The 14,625-nt window shown below is 40.0% G+C and overlaps 1 protein-coding gene across 2 annotated transcripts in view; it reads right to left on the bottom strand.

Annotated features, from left to right (window-relative positions):
- igsf11 (immunoglobulin superfamily member 11) overlaps positions 1-14,625 on the bottom strand; it is a 99,541-nt gene that overhangs the window by 1,326 nt on the left and 83,590 nt on the right. The window contains exons 3-8 of one of the 2 annotated variants that reach the window (XM_031294953.2): positions 13,474-13,637; positions 12,733-12,741; positions 4,838-5,045; positions 4,243-4,398; positions 2,409-2,531; positions 601-748 (exon numbers count right to left, since the gene is read on the bottom strand). In XM_031294953.2, the coding sequence (XP_031150813.1) occupies positions 601-748; positions 2,409-2,531; positions 4,243-4,398; positions 4,838-5,045; positions 12,733-12,741; positions 13,474-13,637 (808 nt within the window). The remainder of the gene's footprint in view (positions 1-600; positions 749-2,408; positions 2,532-4,242; positions 4,399-4,837; positions 5,046-12,732; positions 12,742-13,473; positions 13,638-14,625) is intronic. The other variant, XM_031294954.2, reaches the window with a different exon arrangement.

Raw genomic sequence — 14,625 nt, 5'->3', positions numbered from 1 at the left:
AGTCTACATATGAACACTGATTTGCTGTTAGTAGGGAAAGAGCAGAGCCATTAGGGTAGAAACTGAAAGCGGGATTGCATTTAAGCCCAAAATGAGGCAGATGTTATCCCAATCAGCCAAAGACTCACATATATGAACAATGATTCATCTTCCAAATGATTCATGTAGTGATTTAGGAGAGAAATTGCAGCCCATTTAATCAACTGACAGAGCTTCACAGAGTGTTTGAACAGACAAATTAGCCTGTGATGATGAAAACGTTTGCTGTGCGCAGATAAAACTAAGCTGAATTCTCCAAACTTTAAATCCAATTAACTGGTCTGGGTTTCTTTGAATTCAATCTGTAATTGCCATGCAGACACACTAATCGTTCTACAGTGCAAACGCAAAGCTGCCGCTGCATCTTATCTCCTTTTGAAATACAGCAGAGAGGCCACAAATACAGTCTCCACCCTGCCACAATTTGGAATACATATACAAGTAAAGAAAACTCTTTTGAGACACTACATCCAATACATCCATTAATAGTATGTTGTCTGTTCTTTATGCACTGGAGACCACAACAGCTTTTGGTTGCAAAGCCACAAATCAAAGCCAAACCTGATCTCATTGGGGATCTCCTCCTCATCATATTTGTTCTTGTTCTTCCAGTAAAAGAGTGTGACCACCACTAACAGGGAACAGATGATGACAGCTAGGACTCCTGTAGCAATGGTGCCCGCTATCAGACCCACACTCTGAGGCTGGGCTGCAGGACAGAGACAGCAGAAAATATAATGTTGATTTTTTTTGTTTTCAAGATCATGTGGGCACTTTAGAGACAAACATTTCTGATGAAGTATGGCAGTCTGCAGTTTTAATATTTCATTCTACATACATTTGCATAAGACATGGTTTATTACAGTTCAAAGTAATACATAGAGACTACACTTCAGTAAAAGCAGATTTGCAAATATCTTTCCCAGATTTGATCAAACCTGTTCCCACTGCCATCAGGATAAAGTCACTCTGTACCATTTGTTTTGGAGTTGCTTAAGTCTTTTGACATTCTGGTTGGCCATTTTTTAAATATTCTCTAAACTTTATAGCATGGAGATACAACCGGACCCAGGAATCACCCTATTTGGAGTGGCACCTGGAAGGCTGGCTCTCACGGGTGCAGAGTGTGATGCCTTGGCCTTTCTGTCACTGTTGGCATGGCAGTTAGTGTTGACACACTGGAAATCTGTCTAACTGCCATCACACTTTAAGTGGACAGAAAGTGTTATGGCACATCTCAAGCTTAAAAAACATAGAAACTCTACAAGGGGCTTTGTGCAAAAATTCTTTAGAGTCTGGAAGCCCTTCATCTCTTACTTCAATCAAACGATTGTATCCAAGCAGTAAGCATAGATTCCATGGACCACCCCCTTCTTTTCTTCTTTTTATTGAATTTCTGTGATGTGTGTTGTCTTATTTCATAATGTGGTTTTACATGTATGTTAATCTGTTTGTATGTAAAGTGTATTTGTTCACTGTGGTGTTAATTACTGCGATTTGTGTTGTAGTAAATAAGTAAAATAAAAAGATTTTAAAAAGACATAAATAAATGTCTGCACTTTTTAAAAAAATGGTAGACACAGAGCAATCAAATCCTATTGGGCAATATACATTTACTCTTAAAGTCTTAAAATACAATTTCAGAACCAATGGGAAGTGTTGGGAGCTGTTTAAAAGGTGCCAGTGTGTTCATTAAATAATCTGTGAGAGGGGGTGCTAATGCTTCAGTAAGATACTCAACGTGTCTTTGGTTAACAACAGCTATATTATGTCCTTCACTTTAGTCAATACCCTATGGTAAGGAAAGAAGAGAAACTGAGATAAATCGAGTATTGATTTAAACATGTAATATCATTTTTTTTTTATAAATACTCAGATAAAATAGAAACAGCAATGGAACAGAATTGTTTTGAGTAACACTTATTTTTTCTGAACATTTACAGCTGCACCATATTGGCAATGACACACACTGTTGTCTCTGACAGACAGACTCAGCACTATGCTGTCTGTCTTCCTGTATTTATGACACTGAGCGTCATCCTGTCACACACCATGGTACAGTCCTTCCTGTCAAGCTATCCAAACTGTCAGACCCTATATGACCTGAATCAACTATCTGTCTTTTTTATCTGATTGGTGCAGCCATAGGGTGTACTGCTATCTGCAAGATGTTCTGCTCTTGTTCTTTGTTTCAGTGTCGCTCAAGGAGAAGACTTCTAACTTCCCATCTGTCAGAGTTTGAGTGAGACGAGGCATGTCCGTCTATAAATGTGAATCTGTAAACAACCACAGCCACCTGGTCTATGTATGACAATAACAGTGTCACGTGGATCTGGCAGTAAAGGAGCAGTGTGTTTAAGTGTACTTACGTGCTACGACCTGCAGGTTGAGCAGACAGGTGCTCTTGCCAATAACATTGCTGGAGGTACACTGATAGAGTCCTGAGTTGCTGGTGCTGATGTTTCTCAGGGTTACAGTGCCCTGCATCTGGTCTGATAGACATACACAGAGCCACATAGTAATTAAAGTGACTAAACACAACTACAGGGACGCACAGAACACTGTGAAAGCACACATATGACCTAATGCATATCATAAAACATTTACGTAAAGAGTGCAAAGTCCAACATCAGAGTTAATTTGAGAATGGTATACTAATCGTCTTTATAGTATGACAATACATTCAACTGAACTACTTCTACTATCTAGCAATAGACGGTGCTATATAGCTTTAATAGAAGGTGTGCAAGTAAAGCTGCAGATTACTTTCTTTCACAAATGATGAATGGGTTGAGTCGTGAGTTTAGAATCATAGAGCTGTACACTACTGGGTTCATTAAAAAAGGCCTCAGCGTTTCCTAGATATATGAGTTATAGAAAGTGAGCCAGATTTCACCTGTTCTCTTGACAATGACATGACAGATGACAAAGCTGTCTGTCAAACTAATCACACATAAAACAAGAGTGACGCTGACAAATCCATGATCTCATTTCAATATGAATCAAATGCAAACAGAAAAAGAAGACTCAAAACTCTGAGACCATTTGATCCTTGAATGTAAAAAAAAAACTCTCTCTAACTGCCATCAAGAGGAGATGTATCATAAATGTAGAGTAGACATAGAGTCTATTTTACTGAGACTACGAGCACAAAGTTCTACAATACAATTAATAAGTTGGTCTATATATGGATTTTCTAATATAGCTTGAATTGAAATATCTCAAAAAACTCTCTTAAATGGTCGATACTTATATACATTTAATTTACAGAATCAGGGTTTAGAAAAAATAATGTAAACAGCATACAATACGTGTAATGTAACTATAACATACCTCAATTGGTAAGTTTTATTTCATTAATTTATTTTTTTGACCAATGCAGCTGCAATTCTGGTGAGATACAAGCGTAGCCTCTTTGACAGAAAAGTCATTAGCATCTCACAAATACTGATAACTGATATGTATTCAATCTCCTTTTGATTCAGCTTCAAATTTACAGTCATTTCACAGTGTCTACAATATTTGTGTCTGGATCTATATAAGAAAAATTATTAACTTTATTGTTGTAGGAATCTGCGATCTGCAATTAATATTACGTTTTTTTTTATATTTGCCTTCTATTGACCAGTAGTGTACAGACAAAGACAGTGACTGGTGATGAAGATTTTTTGACTGTGCAATGGGCACAGCTGGAAAAGAAAGGAGAGTCCACTACACCAGTTCTCTCTGATGCTGAAAACCAAACACAACTCTAATACATCTGCTCCTGTTATACTGACAGTAGCTGGATGGGTGTTAGGTCACGGCTTAGCTAAACTTGAAGCAGTATGGCCATAGTGATTGCACCAGTCCAGTACAAAAGAAATAGTCAGAGTTGGTATTCAGCTTGAGAGAATGAGGAAGGACATAAAAACAACACAAATCCTGTGGGCCAATTACACAAACACATTCCTGACCCACTCATTCACAAATTCCCATGGACTGAATCACTCCATCCATCCATCCATCCATCCATCCATCATCAGCTCTCAGCAGGTTCAGTTGGGGAGGGTGGGCCTTGGGTGGGCAGTAGTTTGGGCCTGGCACATGACAGGTGGCGGTGATGGTGGGATTGTTGCTGAGTCTGAGCTACGCTATGCGTGTGAGATTTACCAGCAAAGGTGGGGCAAAAGGGAACTCCGACGGCCAGCTTGTTTGTAATACCTTGCATGGCGTTGTGCGGCAGCTTGGGCAGCGCATCCAGCTTCTCCCAGGAGTAGGACGGCGTGGGAATGCCTTCCTCTGAGCTGCAGATCAGCATGATGTCACTGCCTACATCTAGCGTGCCCTGGATTCGACATGCTGGTACTGAGGGGGGCACTGGCAGATGGAGAGAGTGGGTGGCGTCGTGTTAACCACTTTACAAAGCAAATCTAATGTTTTCCTAATTGCAGAGGAAATTTCATATTCAAAAAAGCTGAAGACTCATTAATCCAATAGTGCTTGCATTCTGCTTTATTGCAAACTGTTTTAGAATGTATGTCTTTTTCTGGTTACTTACAAACATAAATGATAAATAAAATGATGACTATGTTTTGTTGTTGTCTTTATAGCTCTACAAAATATTGAATATCAGATGAAAGCAGGTCGAAAAGCAGCAGTTCTTGCAAACTCCACATATGATAACATCTATTTTCTTCTCTACATGGTCTCAGTTAATGTAGTGACCAAAGCATATTAAAATGTTGTTCCTGTCTTCTAATAGAAGAAACTGTTCTTATATTTTAATACACTAAAAAAAAAAAAAAATTCTATTTACCCAAAACGGTGAGCCCAATGACGCCAATGTTGCGCCCCCCTCTGTCTGGGAGGTTGTTGACCAGGCACTGGTAGGTCCCAGTGTCGGACAGCTGGGTGTTGTTGATGAAGATGGAGGCACTTGTACTTGGCATGGTGGCCACGAAGCCCACACGGCCATTGAGGTGGTTGGCGAGGCTGAACACCTGGCCTCCCTGGTAAATTATCACCTGGAGTGGGATGTCATGGAGAGGGGATGGAAAAGAGACAGAGAAGGTAACATATGTAAACAAGTAGAGAGAGGAAGTGAATTGGTAAATTAGAGAAGTAAATGGGAAAGGGTGGAAGGCAGAAATAGACATTGATGGCAAAGAGGTCAGAGGAAAAAATGTGCGGGAAAAGATAAGAGAAATAAATATTGAGAACCAGCAATTCAGAGATTTTTAATTATATCAATAAAATCTGCTTCTGTTGTCCAAATAAATGTAGCAGATGGTGCCCAAGTTTTTAAAGTCATTAGAACTCAATGCCTTTTGTCACTGAGGCTCTTATGTGATTCTTTGACATTTACTCTAGTGGCCTGTTACAGATATCTCTCACTAGAGGGAGACCTTGTTCTACCAAGAGGCTGAAAGACAGCTTGACAGTGGACAGAGAAAGTGTTGAAGTGAGCAGACTTGTATGTCCTAGGAAACAAACAGAAAGATAAAAACCTTTTATTTGTAAGTGCATGTTTCTAGCTCAGTGGGTAGATTCCAGGGTAAGGAGTACATACTAAAAATATGCTTTCATGGAATAAGGCTCTTCAGATAAAAGCATCCACTAAATGGAATGCATAATTGAAAACATTTTAACTTGGAAACATATAAACTGCAATCTGATGAATCCAACAGTAGCAATGCGGGAAGATTTCTGCACAAGGAATCAAATTCAGCAAGAAATGAACCAAAACCTATCTCTGTATCATTACATCAGTGACCTTTGAGAATAATCACAGTGAGAACACACTTGCAAGGATGAATTCATGCCTTCGGGTTGAGGTAAGCTTGTCTCGGGTCCAAATTAAAGAGCAATGAAGGATCAATTTGTTCAAAAGCTTCCCTCAGGCCTCAAACTTGGGGCTAAACAGCTCGTTTGTGAGGCTGAGCCACATGCAAAACAGCTCTCTCCCCTCAGCTGGGCCCACACAAAAGATGAAGAGGACACACAAACACATGGAATGTGCACACAAGTTTGGCACTCACAAACACGCGCACCATCTCACACACAGACATGTGCGTACACACTTACACACAAAGCATGGAGGGGAATCAGAGGGGCTATTCACTTTGGTGAAAAGAGCCCTCATTGAACTGTTCAAAGACCCAGGCAGGGAAACAACCAGCTCCAGTGTGTGTGTGTGTGTGTGTGTGTGTGTATCTGTCTGTGTGTGTATATGTATGTGTGAGAGTGATAGTTCTGATGAAAATGCAGGAGTGTGTATGTGACTGTGTGCTCCACCACTGCTTAACGGTTGTAAATTGCACGGCTGCAATTTCCTGAGTGCAGTACGCTCGCTTTGTCCTCTTATGTGCAGATGAATAGGCAGCTCCTCAGCTGTGATGAGAGCCTGCAACTGCATCTTCTGTGTGTGTGTGTGTGTGTGTGTGTGTGTGTGTGTGTGTGTGTGTGTGTGTGTGTGTGTCATGGGGAGTGTATCCGTTTGGAGTTGTGTGTTCAAGTGTAGTATGTGTGTGATTGTTCTGCTACAGAATGTTTTTCAGTCTAACAACTGTATAGTCTCACTTATATTTTGTCTTTCCACTTTTTTTTCCCCTGTCAATTTTTGTTGTTGTCTGTGCCTACCTCTCTGTTTTCATCTGTAACAGACGGTAGTAGTATGACCTGGCTCTACACATTGCTGATGACCTAACAATATAATCTGCATGCTCGATGAAAGTGATCCAATCAATTGGCCTCACACGCAACAAACACTGTGCGTGCGTGTGTGTGTCCATGAGTGTGCAGAGGATTAAAGCAGTCCCTTAACTGTGGTGCATCTTACACCTGTCCCTGTTTTTTCTGTGTTCATGTGAGTTTTAGTTTTCTGACATTTACAAAAAAGCAACAACAAAGAATAAATCAAGGTAGCCATACTGTATGTCGAAAAAGAAATCCTGTAATGAACATAAATGTGTACTCTGTGTGTATTTTCCAGCCTAAAACATGTCATATTCTTGATTTTATGTGTTATGTCCACCATGTTGATCCATCCATATCTATGTGTCCATGACCCGGTTGGCTTTGTAGCTGTGCACAGGGAGAAAAGAGGTCATGGCTGGCACTCAGATGGCGGACGGCCCTAAGAACTCTAGCTGGACTAGCTGGACGTCCCACTGCTGGCCCAGCAGGTAACCTCTGCTACATCCTTTCCCTCCTTAAACCCACATACACTGCAAGCATTCACTCACACTCTAACTACATCCCATTATGTTGCTCTACAATCCAGCTTGTAAGTGTGAGCCACAAGTGGATGGGCACAGTAAACCTTCATATATTCTCTGGCATTGTGTTAGTCTCACAACCATAGCCCACTTCTGACTGACCCTAAGGACCCTGTTGGCCCCAGAGATGAGGGACACTGCCATCGCCTCAATAAAGCCTTAATAAACCTCTAAACCCCCACAGCCTCCCATCAATTTACTGACTATAAGCTGCCACTGTTATCTCTATCTATCCATTGAGACATGCTCTGAACAATATGGACCCAGATCCATGTAACTATCTCTTCAAACTGGTGGTTTTGCATGATTGAGCCCGTAAACTACATAATGCGTATATACTTACAGTAACCTCATTACCAGTCATTTTCCAAAGTATACAGTACAATAACTGTTTAGAATGATCAGCTTGAAGCTGTGTTTCTGTTTTCGCTGTGGTGCATTCAAGGATACTACAAAATGTTTGTGTTTTAGTTCAATTTATAATTGCTTGGGAATGCTGATTTAAAAAGTCTCAATGTTGGTCAAATCAAGTAAGGTCAAGTCAATCTGTGTCTCGTGGGCTTTTCAGGCCTGCATTAGCAACAGTTTACAACCCAACGCAAGGTACTATTTGTATCAAAGAAAACAAGGGGATCAAAAAGCTTTTGTTGTAATACATAAAGAAAAAAATGGAAGAACCCTCATGAGAGAGAGGAAATTCAAAGCGAAATTCCATATCCGCAGACAGCTGGGGTTGGAATAGGAGCCAAAAAGACATTTACAGAAAATGAAGCGTGAGTTTAAACAGTTGGTAGAAATACAAAATACAACAATAGGATTATAATTGATCCATTAATATTGCAGTAATTGCCAATAAAGAATGTCCATGAAATGAATAACTCTGTTATCAGATCTTTATGGTTATAACAACATCAGAAAACTACATGCAAAGGATAACTGAGTATAATGTACAACACATCCTTACAAGCAGACTTTCTGCATTGGCATTACCATGCAGTGATACCGTACAAATTTATCACTGTGATCCATAAACTTTCTTGAGCAAGTTTCAAGACCCTAAAAGTTACAGTACAACAACCCATGTACATACTGTACAATTACAGTACATTTTGGAGTCAGAAAAGTGTGAATCAATTTCATTGTGATAGTAGGCTTAATGGTAGATTGGCCACATTTGATATTTTCTATCTTGAAGGTGTGCAATGTTACCAATGGTGTGAGTGTGATCTTGATTTGGCAGTGATCAGGGTGGTTTTGTGCTCTTCAGCCTTCGGCTAAAAGGTAAGGGTTCAAGTCCTATCAGTAAGAATGTATATGCTCAAATGTCCTTAAGAAAGACACTTCAAACCCTACTGGTGTAAATAACTGTACTGTTGCTGACTCTGCATACTGATGTCCCTGGAGGTAGGCAAGCAAATAAAAAATAAATTTCCTCCCTACAGATCAATAAAAGGTATCACATAGTGTGTATGAGAAAGTGTGTTGAAGCTGAGCGTGTGATACAGTATAACCTCTCTTCAGCCTCCCCACAGGGAGGAGTTACAGCCTCAGACAAACAGAATGCCATGTTTGGCTTTGTCTGAAATGGGTTCTTGTTCAATGTTTTTTTTTTTTAGGCAGGGTTGAAAGGAGGCGACAAGGAAAGCAAAAGGTCATATTATGAGCGTATGTGCAGCGTCTATTTGATATATCCTTTGGCAGATTGTTAGGTCCAGATAAGGATCAGATCATCTAAAATACTGTGACAGATGTTCTCAATTACAGATTAACATCAATTCTGCACAACAGATTCTCTATGACCTCAATTTCACCAGAGCCTAATTTCACTGCAAAGTGCACAATTTTCACTTTATAAGAAAATCAACACAGCCCCAGGAATTGAAAACATATTTAATTATTTTGTTTTCTAGACTGACAATCATTTAGACATGATACACCGACACTGCAAAACGTTTTCATCAGTCCTGGAGTGATATAACCTCCACAACAAATGTCTCCCTTCAACTAGAGCAAGTAAATAATATGTATCAAAATTGGATTTCAGGCACTGACAATATAAAACTGCAAAGCTCACCACATTGAAGAAAAGTGTTGGATATAATTGTTTGATACATAAACTATTTTAATGATTGCAACTACAAAATCTGTTTCAGGAATTATTCTCACAGGTGGTGCCAGAGGCGAGTGTGAACCTGGAGCTTTTATTAGAGCATAAACACAGATATCCAGCAAACAGTTTAGAGAGGATAAACAAAAGCTCAGAAACATAAAACCATTGTCTAGTGTGTGTGTGTGTGTGTGTGTGTGTGTGTGTGTGTGTGTGTGTGTGTGTGTGTGTTTATCTGGATTATCTCACACCTAGCGGCCCAGAGGAAAGAGGTCAGGACGTTTGATCACAAAAACGGCACGATAGACAGATTACATACACAGAAAACACTACATGAACATGCACACACCCAAACACACACACTGGCACTCCTCTGAGCTACATGCCTACATGTTCTAATCCTGAGCTCCTGAACAGGACTACAACCACAACAAGGCTGAAGTTTAGACAGAGATTCTACTTTGAGTGTTAAAGGCATTTAACAAGACTCCACACTACGCTGCAGGGTAGTTCCATACACCTCACGGATAAAGTATTACACTCAATTGCATTGATTAATTAAAAGATAAAAGTCAAGTCAGTATATCTCTCTCCATCTTTTTCTTTCATTGAGTTGTTGAATGATGTGTAAACATAAACATCATTGAATTAATATATGAATGGATGACACGGTAGCTCAGTGGTTAGCACTTCTGCCTCACAGCAATTTGGCATTGCAGAGTTCAATCTTTTGTCCGGGCAGGGCCTTTCTGTGTGGAGTTTGCATGTTCTACCCATGTTTGTGTGTTTTCTCCCACCATAAAGACATGCATCCTGGGTTACTAGGAATATTAGCCATCTGACTAACACTGCCACATTTACAGAAATGTTGATTGATGTGCATTGTCCTAATAAAATAAAAATATATTTATTTAATTTAAGTTCCGGTCAGTCTCAGACCTGCGTCATACCCTGGCTGTGTTGAGGGTGGTGAAGAAGGGTTGGTCAACGTGTGTTGACCCATTCAGATGGACCCACGACATCATGTTTATGATCACCTGGTAAATCCAATATTCAGTCTATTTTAGCTCTGTTTTGGTCTCCACCAACTCCTGAGAAAAAACAATACCCGTCTCTTTAGCAGCTAATTGCTCCAATTAGTTTATTGGCTGGTTGCTACCTGTATCTGTTTTGGTGCTGAGTGGATGGTGAACAGTGGGTTTTTACAGTGTTTTCTATTGAAACAGCTGTGTTAAAAACAACGTTATAAGAGCGGTGATGCAATAAAACTCAGTGGAGGTGAGGGGAGCTGACGGGAACTGTGACTCCTTGCACATTACACATTATTTGATCCATTGTTGAAATTGGTCCACTGTCTAGAAATATTGATTGTAACTGCTTTTAAAAAAAAAAAAAAAAAGAGTATAGCTTTTTAATGGAAATAGTTGGTTTAAATAGCCTATCATCAGTACTTTGTATTCAGATTCTAGATGCACCAGGCTGGCACACTTTCTCCACTCACCGACATAATATATAAAGCTCACACTTGACTCATTAAGTTGTATAGCCTATAATGTGGAGTCAACCATGTAAGCTTAAGGCTGTAAACCACAGGATGAAGTCTTAAACAGCATGGCAAGTCAAAGCACTAAGCAAATACACAACAGGATTAATCTGGGCTACAACAAACAGCCATGTTTTTTTCAAAGTCAGAAAAGCCAGCACGTCTCGTGCTGTTGCGAGTGCACTTGCTAAAGTGCTAGCACAGGTTGTGAGGGTGTGCAAGCTTACAGAGTTCTGTTTCAGTAATTCTTAATGGCTTTTAGCATCAACTGTAATCATTTTTGACATTCTCTTCCTCTAAAATGACCTTGTACTTGTACTGTCGTCCCACGCAGCACTTTATTTCATAACTCATGTTATGTTTTAGACAGCTCACCAAATTCACACTTCACAACTTCATTGCAGAACTGTAGTTCACACTGTTTCATCTTGTGTGACTGCATGGATTGTGTGTGTCACTGTATGCATGTAATTTAATTTTCATTTTTTCTAACAATGCACCCTTAGAAACGTATGTGTGCATCACTGTGCTTGTACTCAATGTCTCAGGTATACATCTATGTACAGTATATATCACACGTGATACAATACAGTGTGATGGTGTAGCATGAGAACACAATACATGTTATGCAGCCTTCTACATGTTTCAGCTCCCATGATCACTTGCCTGTCATCTAAAAGTCACATGCATGCATCAACGAGTAAAGTAACTACACGTGTTTATGTTACTGTTGTTTTTAGTTTCATTAGCCCTTATCCACAGGTGTGCACATGGAAGCATTACTCCCATTACTCGTGTTGTGTGCATTTATGGATGTATGTCTTTTTCACACTTTTATTGTGCACTGTGCATGCATGTAGGCTATGTGTGAAGCCAGTAAATATATATATATATATACATATGAGCCCTGCTTGCATGCATGTGGATCTGTACGCCATGTGGACTAGCAGTCTAATGCCAGTTTATGTGTGTTTCGGTGTTTGTGTGTGTGAACAGCTGCGATATAGAGCCTGTCGTGGGCGTGAGGTAATTAGTGCAGAAGATGATTGTATTATTTGGACGGCCGACCAGCGCTGGGGTTCAAAGTGAAGGGAGGCAGGTGAGCTTGTACGGCCTGCAGCTGCATGTTAAACAACTCAAATGGAATCACAGAAGTCCCGCAAGGGCGGAGGAAGAGTAAGAGTGAGAGAGAGAGCGGGAGGAAAGGAAGGTGAGAAAAAAACAGAAAGAAAATCAGAGTAGCAAGCCGGGAGGGGACAACGGTAAGAAGCCAGTGGGACAAAATGAATGCCAGTAAGACAAAACTGAAGCCTAAATCATGTATGCTAATTAAACTGCTGCCAATGTTCCCAAACAAATTCACAACTGTAAAATGAGCTTCAGGATGCTCTTTGCTTTACATTTGATACTTTTTTTTTGTGCTACATGACATTGCTGTCCTGCAGGCTACACTTGGAAAGTGACAGTTATCTAAACTATGGACACACATCTATATTACTCTAATATAGTCATCTAATATCTATAATTTACATAATTAATACCCTAAAGGTGCGTTCAGATGCACCGGAAAGAGAATATATAAAAAATACATATATCATGTTGCTTGGACTTTCGTTAATGACCACCACCATGAGCGAGAGCCATTGCTGCCCTGCAACTGTGCTGGATATCCCTCAACCCCAAAGATTATCTCTCTGTGGATTGTGCATATTTCTCAATTCTCAAGTTTTTCAATTCTCTTTACGTTGTATCTGAGCACACCTTAGTGCAGAAGTCTTGTGTACCTGCTTTGACTAACGTTGGTGTTGGGAGGCAGCAGAGACATCCAAATGATGCGTATGCAGCAATGTTGCATTAGAACACAAGTTACATACATCTCAGTAGTACAGTATACATCTCAATAAGTACTAGGGCTGCCACCTCTTAGTCGATTAGTCGACTAATCGGTCGTTTTGGTCTTAGTCGACTAAGATTTCTTTAGTTGATGAGTCATTTTTTATGGTTATTCATGCTTAATTACTCATTTCCAAGAAACTTATGAGCACATTTCTGGTAAGCACAAGATTTAAAGTGGTGCTTTTGCAGGATTAATTGTGGAGAAACTCAGTTTTACAGATGGTTCATTAACTACATTTATATTGTGCTTTTCTAGTCTTAACCACCTCTCAAAGAGCACAGCTCTGTCGATTACATCAACTAATCGATTAATCGACAAAATCATATAAGTGTTAGTCGACTAAGAATTTCTTTAGTCGAGGACAGCCCTAATAAGTACCTAAACAGTGCACTGCAACTCTGGCTGTTTACCGTCTCTCACTTTCTAAGATCTACATACATCTGTCATCACAGTTAATACATTGATTTGAAGAATTCTGTCTGCTGGGTCCAAATATCAACAATATGTTTTGCAACACTCCTTCAACCCAGCACTGATTCTCAATTCTTCTTTGCTGAAGAAGCTCAAGGAATACTTTCTATGTCACTGTGATCGAGGGGGTGCATCAGTGACGTATTGTACATGTTACCTGTTCTGGCTGGTTGGCATTGGACAGTGGTATCACCATCCAGATGATGTTGAGGTTGTTGAGAGCAGCGCTGGTGGTGAAGGAGCAGGGCAGGACGGCCGCTTGGCCACGGGCCACCTGAATACTGCTCTGGGACACCGTCACATCCAGCGCCCGCACACACACTGCAGAAGGAAGGAGGCAGTGATCAGTTTCTTGATGCACAAGCACATACTGAACCAAGGCATGAACAAGTAAAAGAAGAGGACAGACAGAGCAAACCTGATATTTAAACATATCAATTACAACTCCCAACAGATGCATCTTTCAACAATCTTTCTTATAAATCTCTGCACTTTGTAAGATAGGCTTGCTAGTCTTAATGCAAGCTATTTGACTGACCTATATGAGTGACATTGAAAATCTTGCCTTTAATGGGTCAGAGATAGAGAAAGACAGAGACATAGACAGAGGAGGGGATGTCTGTAATACAAGAAATAATGGGCAAAACCTCTGCCAACTACATGTGAATGTACAATATTTTCAAGTCATGTTTAATCTCTCAGTGCGTCCCACTGCCTTTTCATCTTTACAGCAAAACAAACACGATTTCTGAACCAAGCTAATTTTTTTTAAAATGCTCTCAGCAGATAAACAAACATCTACAGTAGACCACACTGTGAAGGATCACATGAAATATGTAATAGTTAAATGGGGAAACACGATAGGCTGTCTCTTGAGTTATTAATTTCCTAAAACAACTTGCTTCTTGCTGCTTTCATGGGAACACAGTCTGTATCAATACATACTAAATGAACATGACAAGTGGGGATAGTGATGGTTATTTTGCTGCTTCCTGTGCTCATGCAGCATACTTAAACATGTCAGCTTGTTGTCTTGTGCAACAACAAAGGTATATCTTCTCAAACTTAGAAACTGAATAGTTTCTTTCCTCATCTGGACTCAGCTGTCAGCTACAACAGACCCACAGAGACAAATATGTACATGCAGCATCCTATTTCTAGACCAGCTAAAGACATTACAGCCTAAATTAAGTTAGATTTCCCCCACAAGCATGTATCCATGTCCAAAAACCCCAATGGGAAGTAATCTTATCTAAACATGGTGTGGAGGAAGATGGCACTGATATAATTACAGATAATTGATCATGTC

This window comes from Sander lucioperca, chromosome 5 (genome assembly GCF_008315115.2).
Source record: "Sander lucioperca isolate FBNREF2018 chromosome 5, SLUC_FBN_1.2, whole genome shotgun sequence".
NCBI lineage: Eukaryota > Metazoa > Chordata > Actinopteri > Perciformes > Percidae > Sander > Sander lucioperca.
The sequence above is the reverse complement of the archived record's forward strand: the minus strand, read 5'-3'. Positions and strand labels throughout refer to the sequence as shown.